Genomic DNA, 23,612 nt, shown 5'->3' with positions numbered 1-23,612 from the left:
AGAGGTCTCCTGCATTTCTTCCTGTTGTCCTCATGGCAGTTGAGTTGAAAAACAAATTTGTTGATGACCTTTAATGTTTCGGCTGAGGATTTGTTAGCTAGGAGGTTCTTAAGGAATTTCTTTTTCGCTCCTCGGATGGTCGATTTGAGGTTGTTCCTCACGTTTCTTAGTTGGTCAAGTTGTTCATTGTTGCGGTTATTTTTCAAATTTAGCCGTAGTTCATTTTTCGGCGATTCTCGGCTGTTCTGGCGATTTTTAGAAAGTTCCTATACCAAAACGTACCAAAATCAGTTCCATTGAAAATTGAACCATGTTTAATTGTGGACATTCTTATAAATAATGTTTTTGTTTGAAAAAAAAAAACAAAGACATAAAACGAAAAAGTCCAATGAAAATCTGCAAAAACGGAAATTTCCGGCATTTTTGGTCGGAAAAAATTTTTCTCAAAAATCGAACTCGGTCATGTTTGGAGCATTGCTAATACGCATCTTTCTGCAAAAAAATCAGAAAAAACTAGGGATGAAAGTTCGAGAAAATGTCAAAAGACCGGTCTTTCCGGCATATTTCCGGCATTTTCGCCCGGAAATAAATGTTTTTCGAAAATCAGGCTCCGTCTCAAAAAATATAAAGTACAGCTCGAGAAATTCAAGAAATACTATCTTTCCGGCGAAAATAGATTGTTCCGGCAATTTTTAAATAGTTCCGGCTTCAAAAATCAATTTTATTGAAAATTGAAACATCCTTGATGGTTGGCATTGCTATAAGGAAGAGTCCAATGAAAACCCAGAAAAACGGCGATATCCGGCATATTTCCGGTATTTTCGGCCGGAAAAAAATTTTCCTCATAAATCGAACTTGGCCATGTTTTGAACATTGTTAATACGCATCTTTGAGCAAAAAATCAGAAAAAACTAATGATAAAATCTCGAGAAAATGCCAAAAAACAGTTTTTCCGGCATATTTCCGGTATTTTAGGCCGGAGATTTTTTTTTTCCAAAATCGGGCTCCGTCACATTTTGGGCATTGCCATTTTGCATCATTGTGCCAAAAATCAGAAAAAACTAATGAGCCAATCCTGAGAAAAGCTGGTAACAGACGGACGAACGAACGGACATCGGTTAATTTATAGGACCTCTACCCCACCGGGGTAGGTCCAAAAAATAATTTTTTCCATAAGAGTAAACTTTATAAGAAGACAAGGCTTCGATGGTCAAAATGTTAAGAGTAAGTTAAGAACATTTTATAGCATTGTGGATTCTGAAACACCCGATTTTTAGGAAAATGGGCAAAAATACTTACACCTGATGAAAATAAGAGCATCCGAAGGCTTCAAAAATATTAGATGTTCTTATAAAAAACGTTGTACAATTTTAGTCTAAGTCGTTTTTAATCCGTGAAATACAGTAATATGGGTGTTATATAATAGTATAATATACGTTACGAGATAGCATCAGTTTGTATACACAATTTGTCCCTTCTATTACTTTTTGCTTATTCTCTACTATCTTTGAATTGGTCGTCTAGGCTAAGCATTTACAAAGTTGAACTCTACACCTCGTTTTGGGGGGATTGTCCACAAACTAAAACGTGGAACCTTTATCCTCAAGGAGGCCCCACCAGCGATGAAATTGAACCCCTTGATTTGAGATTTTAGAGTGGGCCGCTACCAATCCGCCATCAGAGTATTAGATCGAACTTTTTAAAAAATTTCCAAGGCTTTGGTTGCATATTCAGAATGATATAGGTCACGAATAAGAAAATGCAATAAATATTAGTTTTAAAATTGAAAATAAGTTTATCAAAAATTGTTATGATTGCATTCGCTGTAGAGTTATTCGTTCATTAAAAAAAAGAAGAAAATTTTGAAAAATATTTTCTTCCCTTGTAGAGTATAACAGTAACACTTCAAGATATTTGAATTTTGTTAATATAAATGCTGAGTTTAAATGGCACTGGAATGAATCGCGTACTTTCAATAAAATAGCGAAAATTATTTTGGATATGTCGTTGGTATCAGTAAGAAAAATAATTTTTTGCATTTTATTGATTTTGGCTCTCTTTGATGGAGTTATATGCACTGATGGACAATCGATAACCAAATGTATATGGAACAGTTTGGGGAAAGGTAGGTGGATAACCATTGAGTTTAAAGCCTGAAAGGGGCTAGAGATGAATCTTTTTCTAAATCTTCTGAATCTTTCTTAACTTTGAGTTTAAGGCACCGTGAGCTTTCTCTGAATTTAAGCTGTGGAGATAAACTGTGAGAATTTTAGTCGCACAGGTTTTAATCAAATTACGATTCAAAGAATCGAAGATTAACAGCACGACCTCATGTTAAGCTCGAGCAGATTATAAAATTACCTATTTCCAGTTTTTAATTCTTCTGAGACAAATGAATATCAGCGAAGTGAGCTTTCTTCAAAAGATTATCTGGCACCCAGATAAAGGAATTTTTATCCGACACGCTAAAGCTCTGAAGGTCGGAAAAATTTTCAACATCTGGAAGGATTAGATTATGGAATTTTGCAAGACTGCGTCAAGGATTTTGCAGCGGGGGGTCTTGTAACCCAGCCTTCGTATCCGGGGGTTGGCTGGTTCAACCGATACATTTTTAGCTTTACGGGCAAAAGTAGTTGAACCCGACTGGGGATCCGGCACATCAAAGGCCGACTGTCATTCCTCTCCGATGGGAAATTGGCCCACTCCTTTAGGGCCTTAGCGTGGGCGGCCGCCAATCCGCCATCGAAATATCAGATAGTTCAAAAGAAAGCCTTTCTGAATTCTAATCATGTGTAGTCTTTTTCGTTATACTTAAAGTAAGCTCCATCAAGCTATTATCGAGAAAGAAAAAATATAAACATACCCTTTATCTTTATTAGATAACCAATGTATCTTGAATGCTGGTCAATATAATGACGTCACCAAGATCAACAATCTTCATGGACCATCATCAAGTCGACCTATTGTCATAAAAGGAGATTCATTAAAGAAGACGGTCATTTCAGGCGTAATGGAAGTCAAACACAATGGTTGGCAAACAGATGATGGGAGGATTTATAAGTAATTACATCCCTGTGTCACAGACCCAATGGGACCCCAGCCCCACTAGAAAATTTGGCAAAAATTCAGTCCCGGTGCCCTTGATAGGGGGGGATATTTTAAATTTTGAAAAAAGAAAAGAAAATATTTCGCATTTTCAATTTTAATCTTTATGAAATTAGCTGCCGGTGAGCCGGTGGTATATAATGTTAGGGGAGTCTAACATGGGTTAACAGCTTCGAAGGGCCTGGAGATTAATAAATTCTTGGAATCAAGCCACTTTCCATCTAAGATTCTATCCGTAATTCCAAAATCTTAAAGCCTCACTATTTGTGTTTGAGGAAGGTTGAAGATACCTCTCTAGTCCTTCAGTTTTTAAACTCGGTGCATTTATGAAATGTACAAAGGCACTTAAGGGTTAAGGATTTAAAATATAAAATATGTTACTCCTTTTCCAAACGCACCGTTTATACCCTGAATTTATCACTAGGACCAAGCTTCCCGAAGACCATCCAGATATTTGGCAATTATTCATAAATGACGTCATGATGACAAATGCAAGATGGCCCAATTCAAAATGGTCTGACAAAAGTATTTTCCATGGAAAATTTTGGTCCAAAATGGATAAAGGTTCTTCACCAGGGAGAGTTAAAACTGGTGGTTATGGTAATTTCATTTATGGACATGTTTTTTTTTGACTGTACCAAAATCAGGTTTTCGAAAATCGTGAAAATCACTTTATTTTAATTATTTCGTCACTCGCATGATGAATTTTCCCAAAATTTTGATATGTATTGAAATTTGGGAAGGGCTTTAAAATGAGCTATTTGAAATTTGAAAATTCGGAGTATTTCAGGATTAATTAATCATGGAGTGTTTTGGATCATATCTCACTCCATGACTCATTATTCGGTCCTGAGGAGGTTTCTATGCATTCCTGAGGTACTCTAAAATCATAAAATAGCCTGAGGAGTAATTTTTTTTAAAGACTGGAGTGAGTTATGATCAAGACTTTTTCAATCATTTTTCACTCATTTTAACAATTCCCGTTTTCTTTAGTTCGTTCCTTTCTTATCAACTAAACAAAAGTCTCAAATCACTTCCCCGATAAATAGACTCGTTAGGAAAATATATACGATTAGAATTAGCACCTAGATTTCAAAAATTATCAATTTGATCCCATTTTCCTCCGTTTTTTTCCAAAAAAAAGAGGTCGATGTGAAAATTCAATCCTTTAGCTACACCCTCATATAAGTTTCGTATATAAATTGGACACGACAAAGGCCAAATATAGAGCCGACTTTATAAATCCGAAATAGACTATGATTTTTTTCATCCCTGAAATACTCCGGCTTCAACAAGCGATATCTTAAGTTCCATAAAAGCTATTAAGATCGGACAAAAAGTATCGGGCAGAGCTACTAATCTATTTTCTTATTTTTGAATAACGATAAGAAAGGGTTCAGCTGTCTCTGTTAGTGCAAATTTGAACCGGGTTGGTTGAAAATCGGCATTTTGGTACAGTAAAAAAAAAACATGTCCTTATTAGTTTGTAGGAGATTGTTTTGAGATTGGCGTGAATTTAGCCCGGGTTTTACTCAAAGCTTTTTGATAGACTGGATGACACGATCCGTGGCCCGGTAGTATTTGGTAATATACTTTTGCTTTTTGAAAGGTAAAAAAAGAAATGAAGTAATTATATCTTTAACTCAAGTAGTTTTTTTTATTATTTGGAACTTTTGTGTTTTTCTTTCAAATTGGCGACATCGTCAATTGCTCCTAGTCTACTTAACTTGACTCAGCGTCATCAAAAATCATCAAAAGCATAGTTCAACCAGAAGTAGACTCTAGTCTAGGGTGAATATGGAAATTCAAATGGGAATGGAAATATTTAGATGTGAATACGGTTAAATCTCTCTAATTCGATTTTCAAGGGACAGAAAAATCTTCTTCGAATTAGTGAAAGATTCTAATTACAGAGATTATTTTATTCTATTATCCAGTCAAGGGGGCCAATGTTCTAATTCAAATTATAGCGAAAGATTCGAAGTACAGAAGTTCGGATTAGAAAGAGTGGACTGCTGTAGTCAACTTGGGTGAACAACAAGGTCAGATCCTCACCGCCACATCCTTTAAGGCACCAAAGCATGTGTAAGTTAACCAACTTTAATCTTTAACCAGGGAAAGTCGTGGATTCAGATTTATCTCAATTCGATGGAAAAGACCTCGATGGAGCAATGGCCATTTTGAATATCGGAAGTTTCAATACTTTCGTTGGGAAGGTTGAAGATTATGGAAGAGAAGGAAATGGTTCTTTCAAATTTAAGGTATGTTAAAGGCTTTTAATAAAACAGGCCATTTCGCAGTCGCAATGGATCATGGGTAATCAGGACTGATTGCGTCTCCATAACGGCTTTCTGTTGGCTGGACGGACGCGAAAGTCTTCAAAAAGCTCAAAGCTTTTGACCAATAGTGAGCCGTCAAAAGCGCGCAGAAGTCCTAATTACCCATTATGCTTTGCGAATGTGAAATGGTTTATGGTGCACAAGCCTGTCTGAATTGGCGGTAACTATCAAAGCCCAGGATTCCACTTAAGACTTCTTTTTAGACTCGGTCATATATTGTAGCTCAACTTTATAATCCCTGAACCAAGTTACTATCCAGGCTAACCAAAAATCTAATGTCACCTAATGGCGGCAAGTACTCAATAGCGGTGAAAATGCATCGATGGCGCTAGATCTACTTTTCCTCGAATACTTTTGATGATGTAGCGCCGTTAGACGTTAATTTTTAACATTGCTATGGCTAAATTTCAGTTTCCCAAAGTACTGAAGGAGAAAATTTGTAAAGCGATTGCAATTCTCACAAATATCTTATTGCACGAATATTAATAGTATTCAGCGGCCTTGAAATTAACACGCAAAGAATTAACACGAATTCTATTAGCTTTTTCAAGAACACCACGTCTGGTTTTAATTAAAGGGGTTTTTATTAGCACGAAATTTTTCAATTCGTGTTAATAAAATGACTAGTAATATTCGTGTACTAATAAGGTATATTTTGTACACCTTTTCAGGACACGTTCGGTAAATATCATTTCAAAGTCAAACGTTGTCGATACTTCCTAGAAGACCATATCGCATTCCTTGATCAACCTGAAGAATGGTTTTATGAACGATCCACAAACACACTTTACGTATATCCACAAGAAGGAGTTGATCTAAATAACAAAGATACAACCATCTTTGGCAAAATCACCACTTATTCTCTCACTATTGAGAAATCATCCAACATTTTGATTCAGAATCTGGAATTTTTCGCAACAACGTTGTATATCGTGGATAGTTTTAATATAACTGTTGATTCTTGTTCATTCAAGTTTCCATCGTATTCCAAACGAATGCTGGGAGATACCAGGTAAATATTAAGTCTGTCCCAAAACAATGGGCAGTGATATATAGAAGTGGCTAATTCAAACTCGAACGGGGAATCTTATTTGTTCGAAATACAAAGAGTTTCGGATTACAGAAAGTATTTTAAGAGGGTTTCTCCTTGACGGGGACTAGAAGCAATTTCAAATTATAGAAAGAGTCGATTAACAGAAGTTCGAATAACCAAGAGTTAATTGTATCTTTCTTTGGCTCAGATTGTACTCTCTCTTAAAATGGTAGCTGGGTAACCATGTAGTTCTTCCGGAAAGGGGGCGCACTCAGGTAAAGAGTGGTACAAGGATGGCCTAATTTCAAGTTCGTTTGTGTTCTTAGTTTCTCTTGATAAATATTTTTATTCTTAAAACCACACGGTCTACAACTACACGCTTTCTTTATGAGAATACACTTTATAAGAATGTCCATGATAAAAATGGCCAAAACATTAAGAATATGCTAAGAATATCATCATCGTGGAATTTTGCTACTCAAGCTAAGAATGCCATTTTTATAGCACTTTCAATTATAAATTGTCAATCACCCCCAAGTTTCACAAAAATGCCGTTTTATGCTTGAGACGTATGCACTAAATGTTAAATCTTGTCTCAATTAGGATCCTAAACTAAGAATGCTGTAAGAATATTTTAGGATGATTTTCCCAAAAAAAATTAAGAATATCCATGATGAAATGGATTTACACCATTCTTATAAAAAAAGCGTGTATTTCGATATTCAGAGGGAACCAAGGATCCGAATATTTTTTATTTTTTTATTTAAATCTCTTTTATCACCATTAGATTTGGTATAATACTTACATCCAAAAGAAATTTACAACTAAATAAAAACTATGTTTAAAATAAAATGTACATGTTCTCGTTTTTATTTGAAAAGAAATGCATAAATAACGACACCCGATGTTAAAAATACCCTGGGTCACTTCGTTATGGAGGAGAGACCGCGATATCATCAGGGCCTACCAGAGATAAAGAAGCGGCCTTGCCTCCAAACGACCTAAAGTGAACCCCATAAAGATATGAAACTCTATAGACTTAGAATGGATCAGATGCCCATAATGGATATAAACTGTGAATCGAAAAAATAGGAACAAAACTACAAGGAATGATGGCTACCCCTATGTGCATAGAATAAGTGATATAGCATCTCAGAAGTTTCAAGAGAAAAAAGAAAAAAAAGAAAACAGAAAAAATAAAAATATTAAGTAAAGTTCAAATAAAATATACCGCGTAAAACACTATCTTTGTATGGCAGATTCTAAAATCTCCACAAATCGTCGTCTACACAAAACATCATACCATTCCAGAGTACAATCTCTCAACTCCAATTGCTCCTCCGAAAGTGGAGGGAAGCTTACACTAATCCGTTTTGACTTTTTATTAAATATGCAGTCGTAGATGTTCACATTGTTAACCAAACAAATTTCATAGATTTCGTCAACGATCGAAAACGAGCGATCATGCTTCTCAAGCGACAACATAGACAATATGTAGTCTCGAGTATTAGGGGATTTGTAGTTTAGGGGATCAATATTGCAGTTTGAATCAAAGAAAGGTTTTTATTATAGAGAAAGTTGACTGAATTTTATATCTAGGATCTGTAAACAAAGAGCTTTAAACAAAAGCTTTCTTACTACAATGGCCATATCGGTTAGACGCAACCGATATGGACAATGGCATGTCATCCAGAGACAGCAGAGAGGGACTTAAAATAATGTAAAGGAACTGGAATATTCTTAAAAGTAGTGTTTCTTTTAAACTCCTCTTTTGCACTAGTCTCATCCAATGGACAAAAGTGGATGGGGAAAGTCACAATGTGAAATTCATCAACAACGAATTCTATGGATCAGATGGTTGTGTTTTACAAGGTGGGAAAGGTGCAAAGGATATGGTCATTGAGAATAATCGGTTTGAATTCAATGATTGGAGTGGAGCCAATATGGAAAGGATGATGGGAGGTGAGTGTCTATAGAGTACATGTTTTTTTTTATAAGCAAGTGTCTGTTCCTATGTCAGGCTCGCATTATGCTTAGCATCCTATTGTTCTCAAACAATAGAGCCATTGTTTAGGTACCAAAAGCTGAGCCTGTATATAAACGGTATGCTTATAAAAGAAAAACATGTACAGAAATAACCTTAGCCCGATTCGCAAATTTTGGTGTAATTTACAGATATTATTTTGGCGATTAAAGAATAATTTTATAAAGGGATTATCAGATGATTTTTGGTATTTGATATTTTAAATACCTATTATGGTCATAAGAAATACACCTCCAAAGTTTTTGAATCAGTTATTTTCCAAAACTGAGATATTCGACTTTGAATTTTCAAATTTTTACTTGAAAACAATAGGAATTCAACGTTAAGACTGTGTAAAGACTCATTTTTAGAGATTTCAAAGGCAAATATCTCAGCTTTGGAGAAAAAAATTGGGTCAAAAGATTTAGAGGTGTCTCTCTGGACCATAAAAAATCTCTAAGCCAAATATACAACCATCTGATACCACGCTATATACTTACGGCTATAACAATCAGAAAATTTCGCTTAACAATCAAATCAAAACATTTCTACTGAAAATTTCCGAATAATTCGAGGGACGAACAAAGCTGGCTGCCTGACAAAAACTTCAAAAAGACCTTTTCGGATAATGTGCCAGCTTGGTTTCGTCTCATTCAAAGTGGCTGAACCACAGCATTATTCGAAGTTTTGTAACGTTGACTTGATTATTGAACGGAACTTTGGATTGCTAACCTTCTGGGAAGCTGGTGGACAATGTTCGGACAATATAGTTTGCGGACCAGAACGAAGTAACCAATGGGCACAAACGTCTTTTGGACGTCTAATGTACGTTTCCAAAACATCCAAAGGTCTTAAAGCCGTCCATTGAATGTCCATAAGGCGTTACATGCCCATAGGGTAAACCATACTAATTTTTTTTGGATGTGTGTGGTATAATTCTTTTTTGGGTACGAAGTGGGACAGTGGATGGGTGTGGCATAATTCTTGTTCGGGTACGAAGTGGGACAGTGGATGGGTTTGGCATAATTCTTGTTCGGGTACGAAGTGGGACAGTGAATGGGTGTGGTATAATCTTAGTTTGGGTACGAAGCGGGACAGTGGATGGGTGTGGTATAATCTTAGTTTGGGTACGAAGCGGGACAGTGGATGGGTGTGACATAATTCCAAATTGGGTACTTTAATGGAATAAACTTTCGAGGGGATTAAATTTCGCGGTTGGGCCTATCCGCGAAATTCAAAAATTTGGCGTGGCATTGTTTTCTCAATTTTGTGACTTTTACTGTCAAATCATGCATGTTGGTTGTTGAAATACACATTTTTTGCGCTTCATTCATGCAAGTAACCATACAAATAGTATTATTTGACATATTTTGAGTTTTGTTTAGAAATATTTCGCAGATGAGGCTATTCCAAATTTCCAATGGGTCTTAATTTCACGGATTTTTGCGGATGACATTCAAATCCGCAAAATCCGCGAAATTTACTCCCCGCGAAAGTTTATCCCATTAAAGTACGAAGCAGGACAGTCGAAAAAAATAGTCGTTTTGCGTGCGATGAGGGACAGCCGAAAGCTACAGAGAATTTTTTGGTCTGTAAAATTGATGTTAGGCACGAAAAGACAGTGGGACAGTCGCTTTAACTGTCCGGGTTATAATGTACCACGCTAACTCGACCTGGTCGCAAATTTTGTGGAACTTTTGAAAATTTTACAGAGTTTTCTTGCCTTGAGCAAGAAAAAGTAATTTTGAAGTTTTTTTTTTCTTTTTTGATAGCTCGACATAGAGTGGTAACTCTCTGAAGTGAATAGGCCTCATGGGCGAGAGTCATGACTCTATGTCCAACTTTACCCAGTAATGGGTGGTTGTAAATAAATCATTATTATTATTATCTGGAATTACGTCCTATGTTTTTTTCATAGGTATGTCAACTGTAAAAACAGATGGAGAAGGGAGTATAATGAGAATGAACACTTTGAATAATAATGGTGCTAACGTCGGGTTGAGACCAGGTAGGGATAAATTGAGTTGCCAAATGTCGACAATTAGACTAGTGGCCAAATGACCCATTTTTTGCCTCAAACTTTTACGAGTAGTACAGAAGGCATTGCTAACTGAAAGAACAAGAAAACTTGTTTGATTTAAGGAGACATTCAAGTTACAAATGTTCCAAAGACTTTGCTGTATATGCAGTATGTTTTTGTTTTTTTTTTAAATCCCATTGGGACTTCAAAACCAGTTTTTGCCAAACTGTCAAAGCTGGGGAAATTTCAATTGAGTATTTAAGTTGGTTAGGTCAATTTGGCCTGGTTACCCTTAAGAAAGTCAATTTTTTAAGTCCTAAGGGACCATATAATAAAAAAATAAAATAAAAGCCCATAAACCCATACTTATGAGCGAACATAGCTCATAGCCCATAGCTTTTTTTAAGGGCAAACCAAGACCTCGCCCGGACTTAACTGGGGTAGAGTAGTTCTATTTAGTTTTTATATGTAAAATACATATTTTTTTTTATAAGCAAGTGTCTGTCCCTATGTCAGGCTCGCATTATGCTTAGCATTCTATTGTTCTCAAACAATAGAGCCATTGTTTAGGTACCAGAAACTGAGCCTGCATATGCTTACAAACGTTATGCTTATAAAAGAAAAAACATGTACCTCCTTGCACGATTAGAATTTTTGTAAAACTTCTTTTCCTGAATTTAGGTACGAATTCAATTGTTACAATGAACCGTATCACCAGACAATGTTTTGGTGTCATTCAAAATGATGGTGCAGGTATACAACTTCAAAGGAAACCACAATACTATGCACAAATCACACATAATTGGGTAAGATTAAAATAAGCTTGATTTGAATCATCACAAAACCACAATAACACCCCTGTCTCACAGCCCCGGTGGAACTTTTTTTCTCAGTGGGATAAAAATTAATATTGAAATCCCAATGGGGATAGAAATTCTATTGCTCCAAATTTAAAAATTCCAGTGGGTATGGTTTTGAAGTACAACTTTTAAACATTGAATATCGAATGGGCTTTTCCAGAAAAAAAACGTATACCCCCTGTTGAGGAGGTCCATTTCCGTTCCAAGGGGGTAAGGTTTGATATGTGGCGGAATTCCATAGGGAGATATAAAAATCTGTCAAAAATAACTGGAATTCCATTGGGGTAGCCTTTTAAATCCTACTAAAATTCAGAATTCCAGGGAGTTTAAGCCTAAAATTGCCTGGAATTCCAGGGCGTTGAATCATTTCCAGCCACAAAATGATGGACCTCCTCATCAGGGGGTATACGTTTTTTTTCTGGAAAAGCCCAATGGGGATCAAGTTAAAGTCAATTTCCCAGTTGGGCTTAAATTCCAGAGTATTTTCCCACCGGGTACGAAACTTTCGCAGAACTTTCCAGTGGGGCTTGGGTCCCATACAATACAAATTTGTAAGGATAACGCATCCATGAAAGCGTCAAATAATGCCTATTAAACCTTTAAATTATAGCTTGGATGCGGTGCTATAGAGAGCGGCACTAATCGGAGGGCGGTACTAAACATCGGAAATACGATATTCTTGATTTGATTGTTGAACGAATTTTTGACAGCCTGGTTTAAGTACAGTTCATTAGTCTCGATCTTCCATTTAAAGGTATTCGACTCCCCTAAATACGGGATTCGATTTGATGGTCAGTTACCGAAGATCGGAACAAACGGAAATATGTCTTACAATGTGGTTTGGCGGTGTAACGGAATGATGGTCAAAGGTGAGGCATCTCACTAGACTCGTAGACTCAGGGTCATTCTTTGTATTCTTTCGCGAACACTGCATAGCTGAACACTTAACCGTTCATATTTTTGACTGTATTTTCTCAAGCAACCTTGCTTCCCTTAAATCAATCCCAAAGGGATAGAGAATGGTGTGATATTTCGGGAAATTTGCGATCGTTATCCTAATGCTGCTTGTGGATGTGTGAATATGGAAAAATGGGTACCCTCCTTAGGAAGTGACATTCGGAGAAGGGATACAATTAAAAAGGTTTTGTAAAATTTAGGTGCAAATAAGGAAAATGAAGGCAAAAGCTGGAATCTGTGTCACTCCAAGACTCTGGAAAAGTTGAGGTGGGCAAGAAAAGCAAGGGGAACTGGAAAAGGGTCAAGAGGCAAGGAACAATTGGAATAGAAAGATGGGGAACAGCTCAGCAGGGCAAATTGGGTATGTAAATGGAAGGGGACGCTGTATACGTCCTAATTCAATTGTCTATCTCCTTTTTGTTATAGGTGATTACCACAATGTGACAAACAACCTTGCTTTCCACAAGCGAAACGCTCAAGATAGTGATGGCCAAGGCACAGGTTGTATGCTGTGTGTCATCTCGAAGCTTCGGCAATTCCCTGGCATCATGAACAACCATACAGAAGTGTGTAACAATGCTGCTGATGTGGCGAACGGTGGTGTCAATGTCAAAGATAGGAAGAATCCTTTACCGTTCTCTGCTGTCTTGAGTAAGTGTAAAATTAATTCCAACTCCAGCGGAAAGTCCAATTTTTTCAAATTACAGAGGGATTTGAGCTATATAAAGCACTTTTCCGAGGGTTTTTTTAACCTTTTGACATTTTTGAATTGACTCCAACATTCGAACTCCAACTCCAACAGGAAGTTCAATTTGTTCGAATTACAGAGATATTTCAATTATAAAAACTATTCTAGAAGGGTTTTCTTTACCGTTCACTGCTGTCTTGAGTAACTCCCGCTAATCTCAAACTCGAACGGGAAGTCTTTTTTGTTCAAATTATAGAAGCGATAGTCCATTTGAGACTTTACGAGGCATTTCTAACAGAAAAAACCTTGACCAAGGAATATCCGACATCTTTAATCGAAACTGTTTTGAATTTGTACCCGTGAAGAAGCCATTGCAATGTTAAAAATTAATATCTAACGGCGCTACATCATCAAAAGTTTCCTAGGGAAAGTAAATCTAGCGCTCTCGATGCATTTACACCGCTATTGAGTAGTGCCGCCATTAGGGTACCATTTTTCAAAAAACTCAAAGATTTAGTTTGGCCGAGATTGGGAAACTTGGTCCAGGGTATATAAAGGTCAGTACATAAAACACCTAGCCCAAAGCGATCAAGAATCTTGTAGGGCGTTAAGGCCCAGCGAAAGTAACAACGCGCCGGTTCTTCAAAAATGGACTTGAATTGACAAAGTGCTGCTTATTCGAAAACGGACATACAGCACGTGCGACATGAAAGGCCCAATGCTGGGCTAACTGTTAATCAAAGAAAATTAATTGAGTGTTTGTTCAATATTTAGGAAACAATTTATTTAATGATGACTTCATAGCAAATGACAATTTCATTGATATTCAAAATTTCGATTTTCGGCCTGTCCCGTTATCGGAAGCAGCTACAAAGAGGATTGGACCTTACAATGATGTGAATGAGACTAACGTTTATTGGATCCCAGGTGAGAAAAAGAACTTTCCTTGTACTAATAGTAAAGAGGGCACTTGATCACCTTCCACACCGCTTAAAAGAATTTCTAAAAGTCTGACATTTTCACCGCGTGAGAGACCGTTACTTTTTTCCTCAAACACCAAAAAACCGACGAAAAAGGGCGGCTATAATACCCATAATACCGTCACACTTCAAACATGTATTCTCTGCCCTAAGGAAGCTAGTACAGAAAATTAGCGTTTTTTTGCAGGAACTAAAATTTCGCGATGGATACCCTCTTTTTTCATTTTCTTTGTAGTTTTTACAAATTTATGATTCGTAACAAATTTTTGAGTATTTTTTCAACAACCAGTTGCCTATTAAACGGAGAGGGTCCCTTTGGTGATTTAATTTTATTGTTTGTGAGAAAAGAGTTTGCGAATTTCCTTGGTGGACCGTAATATACGCCTGAAAATTATTTTCTTACGAAGACCAGGAATCCATTTGTTTGAGTTAACAAAAATTCAAGTTATGGAGTAAGGTTCATAAGGCATTGTTACCTGAAGGGACGAGAGAACTTGTTCGAGTTAAGGAGACCTTACTGTATTACAATACATATGAACATTCAAAAACGTTCTGTTTCAGCCAGGAAATCCCACATAATAAATCAGCATTACGTTTTACATTATAGGGCGTGAAGAAAAGACGCCATCATTCCCTATCCCACCACACAAATCACAGATCGATATTCGAAACCCACGTGATTCCCTTATATGGAAGAACGCGTATGGTTGTCATAAACACCGAGTATTTTTCGGTGAAAGTCGGGAAACGATGATTAAACTCGGTGATGTTGAAAAGCCGAGAAATATGATCGAGTTACCGAGTCAATTAAAAAATAATTTGGTTTATTATTGGAAAGTAGAACCCTTTTGTAATGACAATGGAGATTTGACGGTTGCTAGGAAACGAGAATCTGTTAATGGTGATAGAGTGAGTAACGATTGGACCAGAACCAGGACCATTGAGAGTCAGATATGGACATTCAAAACGAACTGACCTAAAATCCTAAAATTGATATCATTCTTCAGTAATATTCTTCAAATTCTTTCCAAATTTTGTGATTATTTTTGTGCTATATCCAAAGAAACTCGCAAATAAATTAAAATGTTCTCAACTAAAATGTTCTTAATATTTTGGCCATTGAATCCTTATGTTCTTACATAGTTTGTTCTTATAAAGAAAAGTACACCGGTATCACCAAATGACTCATCGATTCCTCTTCTCAAAAACATATTATCCCGTAACAATTATCGCATTATCATATAACACTCATATAACACTCGTATTACACGAAATTATAAACAACTCCAGTCTACCATTTTGGCTATTTATTAGTATTGAGGCATTTGAATGACTCACCGCTTCCTCTCAAAAATATTTGTAAAGTAAAGTTTATCAATGTATAAAAGAATGAAATAAAAAAATCGTTTGTCTCACTTGAATTAGACATTGTTTATAAAATTTCACCCCACTATAGACACAGTTTTGACAAATAATAAAAACAAACGATAACTTAGTGACAAGGTTCTTATCTTTGGTGGAGAGTGTTTTGTTTAGTTACATTCCTTATAAGGAAGTTAGTGCTCTCCGCCATAGAGTCAGTGACCCCTTTCGATCTCATCAAAACAATGACATATGACCTTGTCAATGAGCAGATAGGTAACAAATTATTTTAACGAAAGCTTCTTGTCATCTCATTGAAGATATTTACTTGGTTTGCGTGCTTGGTGGTTTTTGATGGTCAAAACAATCTATTTTATTGCTACTTTACTTTGGTGGTAAGGTGATTTTCGCGAAATAATGTATAATATAGATGTACAATAGGCTATTCCATTTTATATCCATACAGGAGGGGGTTGACGAACATTCCCAGGGGGTAATTCGAGCCAGAAATCCCAGGTGTTAAAGACTTATTTTAATTCGTCCATCATCACTTTAAGGTATGAATTTTCCAAGGGTCTTTTTGCTAATTTTGCCATTTTCCAGGGGGTATCAACACATTCTAAAAAATTGTTTTTTACTTGAAAAAGGTCGTCCACCCCCTGATGGAAATTTAAAGGAATGGCCCAATACACTGTAAAAGAGCTGAACATTGAGTATAATCAATTTGGTTTTTGAAAATGTGGCAGTTGTGTTGTTCGTCTGTCAGAGACGAAACGACGATTTTGCATTTATTCGGGGAAGGGTGGTGGATTGCCAACTACTTGCCCGACTTTATTAGTGGTACCATAAGTTGGTCTAACATGACGTTTATTCTAATTCTGTCATCCCCTTTCAGAGATTTTCAGACTGATTGAAACTGACATTGTCGGGGGCATAGAGGGGGGACATTCAGACAAAATGGAATGCGGAGACTTGTCACTGGCCTGGTTCTATTTTTGAAGCTCTGGAAATATCTGACGGGATCGCAAATTCATTAAATGAGGAAAAATGTATTTGAAAATCAGACGTGCGAAAGAATTGTAGACATTGTCCCAAAACAAACGACCATTTATTTAGCGTCAGCTTCTAGACTATACTATAAACAACTAAATTCGCAGTAAGACACTTGATCTTAGCATCATCATTATTTGTGTTTAGATTATCAACTACACACATAGTATATAATATAAATCTGTTCACCGCGAGTAACCATAGCACGATTGTAAAGTTTGAGTAAGGAGTTCATCGCCTGAAGCTGTGAATTGTAAATATTAGGGTGCTATTTTTCTCAACGGAGAAAATTGTCTTTATCAGGCCCAGTAGCGTGGTGGGTGGACCAAAGCCGAGAAGTAATTTTCCAAAGATGGGACTTTGGCGCCCCCTTCTAAAAGTAAAAATGATGTGCCCAAAGCGAACACGAAAATTTTGGGGTATTTTTTCCCTTTTTGTTTGAAATTACTAATTATAAGGTGTTAAAAAGCAAAGGGGCACCAAAATTAGTAATCAGAGTCGCCTTTTTTCGACCCTTGTCTTCGCCCTCGGTGATCCCCGAAGAATCGGCCGCTGGGAGAGGCGGGGATGGACTTTTAAACTATGTGAGCAATTTCGTGACTTAAGGCCTTATTTACTTCACTTCTTAATGTCTTTGTGATTGTGTTTTGTGTGGAAATTGTTTGCTTTGAGGATAAACAAAAAATTTTCAAAGAGATGTACAGTTGACAACAGTGTAACCAATGTCTAAGAGGTGAATATTATAGTCAATAGTCAATTAAGTAGAGAGTAGAGCAGACAAGTAAAGTATAAAGAATATAAGTATAGTTTAAAGCAACTAGCTAGTAAAAGTAGGTTTGTTTGTTTGTGTCATCCATGGAACAATTTATCTCCGAGAAGACTAGATTCTGACTACTCCAACCTTACATGTTTTCACTCTAAAGGTCATGGCTCCGTAAGAGAATCTGCCCAAGTTGGCGCATCATTTTGATTTTTTTCATCCAGATTCGGAATGAATATTTAATGGCTAAAGCAAAACAATCGCATTAAAATAAACGCCAATCAAAAACTTAAACATTACAACCCAGTCACTTTCAATTTCGTTTTGGATTTGGTTTTCAAGCAAAAAGCCACGTTGCTTTGGCTGAGAGAACCCATTGAGTTAAAGCCCGAAGGGCTAGAGTAGAATCTCTAACCTTTACCAGGCAAGAAAAAGTGAAGCCACTTTTTTCCTAGTAGTCTCGAGTCTAGCTCTTCGCGGGTTTGAAAGTCAATGGAACAACCAGGACAGACCATCACATTTTCCATATCTCTTTAGAGAAGAATATCTTTAGAGAAGAATATCTTTAGAGAAGACGTGCAGAATGGATGATCTGTTATGAGATTATGGAAAATCACAAGCGGATTGCACAAGATATGAATAGCTAGTGAGGTATATGTATATCACTCAGTACAGTGTCACGCTAGAATACAACCCTGATCCAATAAGATGGGGTCAGTTCAACACGACCTGACACCAGTATGGGCAAACCTACAGTGCAGGTTTTTCGTTGAAATGCGACATATTGCATCGCTGAGTGCAAGCACTGATACGTCGAAAATCGGCGGGATAGTCCATCAGTGTTTACGGGACAGTGCCATTGAAGGACCGCAAGGTCGCGGGCAAACCGTATGTACTCGGCTGTCTAGAAGAAACATTTCTGATATTCTATTTTGAATTGTGCCAGTGATTTAATCTCACAAAGTCACGAAAATTTGCCAACGAATCGAGAATCTTATTTCAAAGCTTTCGCGAAATTGAGCTTTCTTGACCATAACGAAAAGTTAATCCGCAAAAACAAATTGTTTTACTTAAATCTTTTTGATAAAATGGTTGCTATAGAATTCACTGTTTAAAAAGTTTTGCTTTCTTGACTTCCTGTTGGAGTCAGCCACAGTGTCACTATTGTGGTTTCTTATTATATTATTTGAAAATTGGGTGTCGTTTTGCTAAAACGATTCAGCTAGTATAGTTTTTATGTGTTGCTGACATTTTGTTGTTTTGATTTTGATTGAAAATTGGGTGTCAATTTTAAGGATTTAACTAGAAAGTTTTTGCTTTAGCTTTGTTCAGACATTATTTATTGCTTAGGTTTTTCTTTAAAACTTCGTACGTTATTGACCTTCAAACTAATGTCTATCTTAGAATTGGGTGTTTCAATAGGAGATGAAATTTACAAGAAAAATCAGTATGACTTTTTTGTTGTATTTGACATGCAACTTTCGAAAACTTTTAGCTTTATGGCATGCATTATTGGAACAATAAGCTATTTAATGTGAATTTGCCACCAAAAGTGCTACGGAAAACTTTTTTTGATTTTTTCTTGTGTTACAGTATAGTGGGGTCGACGGATATGGGTGTTTTCTTTTGTTTATTTTCTTTTATGCCTGAATATAAGTCGCCTAGCATGCTAGACTGATGCTACCGTGGTGAACTAAACATTTTCAAAAGTTTTTTTAGACAATGTCATAAAGATGATTATTTCTTTCATGTACTAAAGCGGTGAACCAAAAAATGTTTTGACATAAACCTTTCGAGAAAAAAATATATAATTCTTTATAAAATGACTTCCAACTCGTAACAACTGGGAAGGGAGGGAACATAGTAGACTGAGAAAATTGCGATCATTAAGTTCTGGCATTGAAATATTTGGTCAACCCATAATCAGTTTTGGGAAAGTTTGTTCCCCTGCTAGTGATAAACTAGAAACCCATATCTGTAGGGCGGAAGGGTGGTAAAAATTTTCTCCTTGATTTGTGCGCCTCCATTGTGGATCTTGGAGTTTCCAAAGTATAGCCAATATGGTACGGAACCAAAGAAGAGTAGCACTAAATGGCGGGACGCCTAGATGGGCCACGTCGGGCGGAGGTTTTGGGGAAAATTAGTCCCGACCGAAGGTAAAGATTAAAGTATATTTTTTAGAAAATACATAAAGATGAAGAAAATAAAAACCATATTAGCGCTGTTTTCAATCTTGACATGTCATTGGTTAATTACTCCAGTCCACAGTTCAGAACTTAAGCAACACCAAGTGGAACATAACCAAGCAAAAAGACAACATCAAGTTCAACAGCAAGCACATTATAACCAGAAATATCAACAACAGCACTTTAACTACAAGAATCAGGTAAGGTTTAGACCCAATATCAATTGAATGCAGGGTTGCTACCGGTTTGCAAAGTTGAAAATTCCAGACTCAAAAAACGCAAGTAAAAAGGGTGAATTTCAATTTATTTTGGTCACGTGATCAATATCGATCGATAATCTACACCTACAGTCGTTTAGCTGGGTGGCGTCACGTTTTCCTTCAACTCCAACGAGTACTGACCACTATCTGACGCGTATTTTGATCATTTGATCAAAAACGATAGGTGAATATTTATCAACCTCGAAAAGTTCAACCAGAAGTAGACTTTAGTTTATTTCGAGCTTGCTTGGATTTATACGAAGAAATTGAGGAAATTTGGGTTGACACTAAGGAAATTTGGGCTGACACTAAGGAAATAACTAAACACTCATAAATAATGCTTATGACACAACCCTTCAGATATTCTTAACTTTTCGAGTTAAATCAGGCGTTTCAAAGTCAAATAGGCCTTAAAATGTTCTTAACTTGTTCTTAATATTTTTGCTAACCAAAGCCTATGTTTGTTCCTATTTTTTTAATGTTTTTTTTTTCTTTCCCTAGATAGAAAACCAAAGACGACAACAGCAAAAAACATCAACGTACCGACAGCCTGTGTACCAACATAAAAAGAGACCAGTCTATCATTATAAGAAACAACCTGTCTATCACAACAAGAAAACATATCACTATAAAAAGAAGTGAGTACAACCTCGTTCCCTGTATAGTATCGGCTTTTTGATGTTCATTGATAGCGATTAAGTCCATTGGCCCCCCCTGTTAAGTATACCGGATATCCAGGGTGTTAACGATTTTTGATCAAAAGTGGATATCTAGGGAGTTAAATATCTACAAGGGAGCGGATATCCAGGGGGTAAAGTGTCTTTTCATATAAAAAATACGATATCCAGGGAGTAAGCATCATTATAAGAGAGGATATCCAGGGAGTTGAGCACATTTTTAAGAGTGGATACCCAGGGGGGTCTTTACTAATAAAGTAGGATATCCAGGGGGTTCGATACTTCGAAAAATCAATATCCTTAACAGTGGCGGTAAAATTTCTTTCTGGAAAAGTCCATTAGTAACGAAGACGAACCCTGGTGCACACGGGATCGAGGTTGGTAAAAATGCTTTGATTAACTTGGATAAGGACAGATGGTCCAATTGACAGAACCGTCAGTGTTACAATCCTACTCCTCCAAATATTTCGTCCAGTTGATATAGCCGAGCCGGCTGGCCGTGAGTCCCATTAAATGATCGAAGGAGTAAAAGTTCTACCTAACATCAAACGGTGCTAGGAAAAATAAATCTAGTGATCTCAATGTATTACACCGCTATTGAGTATATTGAATGTTGGGACATTAGATTAGGGTATCACTTTAGAAAAACTCTAATCAAAAGATCTTAACTGCTAGCCAGGTTGAGAACTTAGTGCAATCTCGTACCCGGAGCCACTTGTACCACGTTTTGATTTTAATAATGGACGTAAATACAATGGTTCGTGCATGCTATCCAAATCATCAAAAAGCAAAAAAAGGACTGGATTCGAGTTCGAGCTCAGTGGTGCCGATAGATAAACAGACGACACAGGGCAAAGTACAATTTCTAAATCTCACGTTTCTTTTCTGTAGGTACAAGTACATCAAATGGCCACGCATTCGAGGGCGTTGCAAATACTCGCCCTGGACCGTTGATGGCGTTAACCCTGTTTTAGATGAAGCCGACAAAGGGAATATGGTTTTGTTGTTCATGTTGAAAGTTGGAGACCCGTTCTCATATAACCAGCTAGGAAGATTGAATGATTTAGCTGAACATTACCTGTAAGGTCTTTTCGAATAATTTTAAGTTTTTTTGCAGTGTTTTACCATATTTTGATACCCATAACAATCCAAATCTTCCGTCACCGATTAAACGCGCCAATACGACAAAAACTTGACCAGTCACCTTGGTTCGTCCCTCGAATAGATCGGCAATCTTAGTTTTTAGCGGAAATGTTTTAATTTGATTATCAAGGGAACTTTGGGATTGTTATGGGTAAGGTATATAGTAAAAGCCCCTTTGGTAAACTAGCGTTAGTTCACAAGGTTAAAAAAGGTTAAGGGTTTTGAAGGGCGCTCTTTCCAAAGGTTTGGGCACTATGAATGAATTCCGATTGGAAAATCCATACTTTTATCTTTATATCATATGGAACTTGGTTTGTTTTGAAAGTCATCCAATATTTTTGCATATTACACCCCCTTCTCATAGACCCACTGGGACCCCCTCCTACTGAAAGAATTGGCCAAAATATCGTCCCCGGTGGAAAATTATCCTCTTATTTTTGTCCCAACTGAAAAAAATCAAATAAACCAATTCCATGCTATTTTCCCATCCTCACTAATTTTCTGTCTTGAAACAATGAACAATTGAAATCCCCAGCCATAAAAACATGGGAATATCGATCCCCATCGACTTCCCACAGTCCGTTATTTTTACGAGAAGGATGTGTCACAATTGTCATATTGGATTCAACTTGGAATATCTGTTACCACCATTTACCTTACAGCGATATTGGCAGAAAGATTACAGTTATGGCTTTGGCTCATCGACGACGCACAATCCCTGCGAGTTACCGTGAACGATTCCCGTTGGTTCAATTCCATCAAGAACCGAAATCCAAAAATATATACAACCAAATCCGGGCTAAATATCGATTTAACATCATTTATGATAAATGCGGACGTCAACAGTACCACTTCGGGCCACCGTATAGTTGGCTAGGTTACGACATTACAAGGTGAGGCTATGGAGATAACATTCTTAACGTTTAGTTTTACGATAATGCGATAAGGCGGGATTTCGGGAATGCGGGACCACCGTATAGTTGGCTAGTTTATGATGTCAAAAGGTTAGGCTATGGCGGTAGCTTTCTTTAAAAAACTTCAAAAAGCGTCAACAATACCATTTCGGGCCACCGTATAGTTGGCTAGGTTACGATATCACGAGGTAAGGCTATGACAGTAGAACTCTTAATAAACACTCAATTCTACGTTAATCTGAGCGTTTAACCCCTGGTCAAGCATCAAAACGACCCCCTGGTCAAGCATCAAAGCAACCCCCTGGACACTAAAATTTACCCCTGGACATAGCAGTTTTTCAAAAATTTTTCGATACCCCTGGACAGTATATCTTCCACTCCCTATGAACCGTTTTTTTCTGGAAGAACCCATTTACACCAAACGGATGACAGAAAACAAAACAAATTTGTTTTCTCTTATCTTTTTAGGCTTGCCATTGAAAATGTCCGAAGATTTCATACAGACTACAACTTGTGTGGGAAATGTAGAGCAAGACCTTTAACAACAGTTGGCCCAACCAACGCCCTGAATTCGACCGCCACTGCCCCACCCTCTACTAAGCCACCCACTAAGGCGACAGAATCAGCAGTTGATGGACCGTACACAAATATCCCGGTTGCCGTCAAAAAAGCATGAACATCAAAACTGTACTAAAAGTGACGTAAATCTCGAATGCAACCAATAGATTTTCTTCATTTCATTTCGGAGCGAAACGGAACATTAGCGTGTGAACGTGGTCTAAGTATTATGAAAATTGTATTTGAGTACAATAAAACTAGATTTATTTCAAGGTAGATATACACTGTTTGGGTTTACCTATATGTCTTTAGGCTCTGATGGAGGCAATGAAATGGAGGACGAGTGGGATTTACGAAGGTGAGACTAAGACTTTGTTTCAGAAAATTCAAATTTTTGATACATGTTGCAGCCACACTCTAAAATCGAGCAAGTTTCAAATTTTTTATCAGCGAATAACCTTGACCGTGTGCCATCCTACGGCAAAATAACTAGATACTACAGTACTTTTGATCATATTTTTGACCTATTATAGCAATAAGGTTTTTATTTTCATATAATTTCATCAGGTTTTTATATCAAAATCATTTTAGTGGTATGTAAAAATCGAAAATATGTACATCTCAAAATAATTCAAAAATATATTTTTCTCTAGAAAACTTGGGATTATAATATATACATAGTTTAGGTCTCAATGAA

General features: G+C 36.9%; 3 protein-coding genes across 3 annotated transcripts in view; 2 read left to right on the top strand and 1 right to left on the bottom strand.

Moving 5' to 3' along the window:
* Positions 1-1,892: 1,892 nt before the first annotated feature.
* LOC136813429 (uncharacterized) lies at positions 1,893-15,178 on the top strand. The gene is made up of 12 exons (XM_067069948.1): positions 1,893-2,125; positions 2,880-3,060; positions 3,530-3,705; positions 5,221-5,366; positions 6,116-6,456; positions 8,258-8,439; positions 10,419-10,508; positions 11,202-11,326; positions 12,135-12,249; positions 12,764-12,988; positions 13,800-13,952; positions 14,613-15,178. The coding sequence occupies exons 1-12, from the start codon at positions 2,002-2,004 to the stop codon at positions 14,978-14,980; spliced, it is 2,226 nt and encodes a 741-aa protein (XP_066926049.1). The 5' UTR covers positions 1,893-2,001; the 3' UTR covers positions 14,981-15,178.
* Positions 2,877-23,612, bottom strand: part of LOC136813430 (heparan-alpha-glucosaminide N-acetyltransferase-like) — a 65,922-nt gene continuing 45,186 nt past the window's right edge. Inside the window, exon 18 of the mRNA XM_067069950.1 lies at positions 2,877-2,960. The gene's annotated coding sequence lies outside the window, so the exon portion shown is untranslated. The remainder of the gene's footprint in view (positions 2,961-23,612) is intronic.
* On the top strand, positions 19,363-23,572 carry LOC136813435 (selenoprotein P-like). Its single transcript, XM_067069957.1, has 5 exons — positions 19,363-19,563; positions 20,125-20,261; positions 21,192-21,380; positions 22,106-22,336; positions 22,826-23,572. Exons 1-5 carry the CDS (start codon positions 19,372-19,374, stop codon positions 23,031-23,033), a joined length of 957 nt encoding a protein of 318 aa, XP_066926058.1. The 5' UTR covers positions 19,363-19,371; the 3' UTR covers positions 23,034-23,572.

This window comes from Clytia hemisphaerica, unplaced genomic scaffold (assembly GCF_902728285.1).
Source record: "Clytia hemisphaerica strain Z4C2 unplaced genomic scaffold, Clytia hemisphaerica genome assembly, whole genome shotgun sequence".
NCBI lineage: Eukaryota > Metazoa > Cnidaria > Hydrozoa > Leptothecata > Clytiidae > Clytia > Clytia hemisphaerica.
The sequence above is the reverse complement of the archived record's forward strand: the minus strand, read 5'-3'. Positions and strand labels throughout refer to the sequence as shown.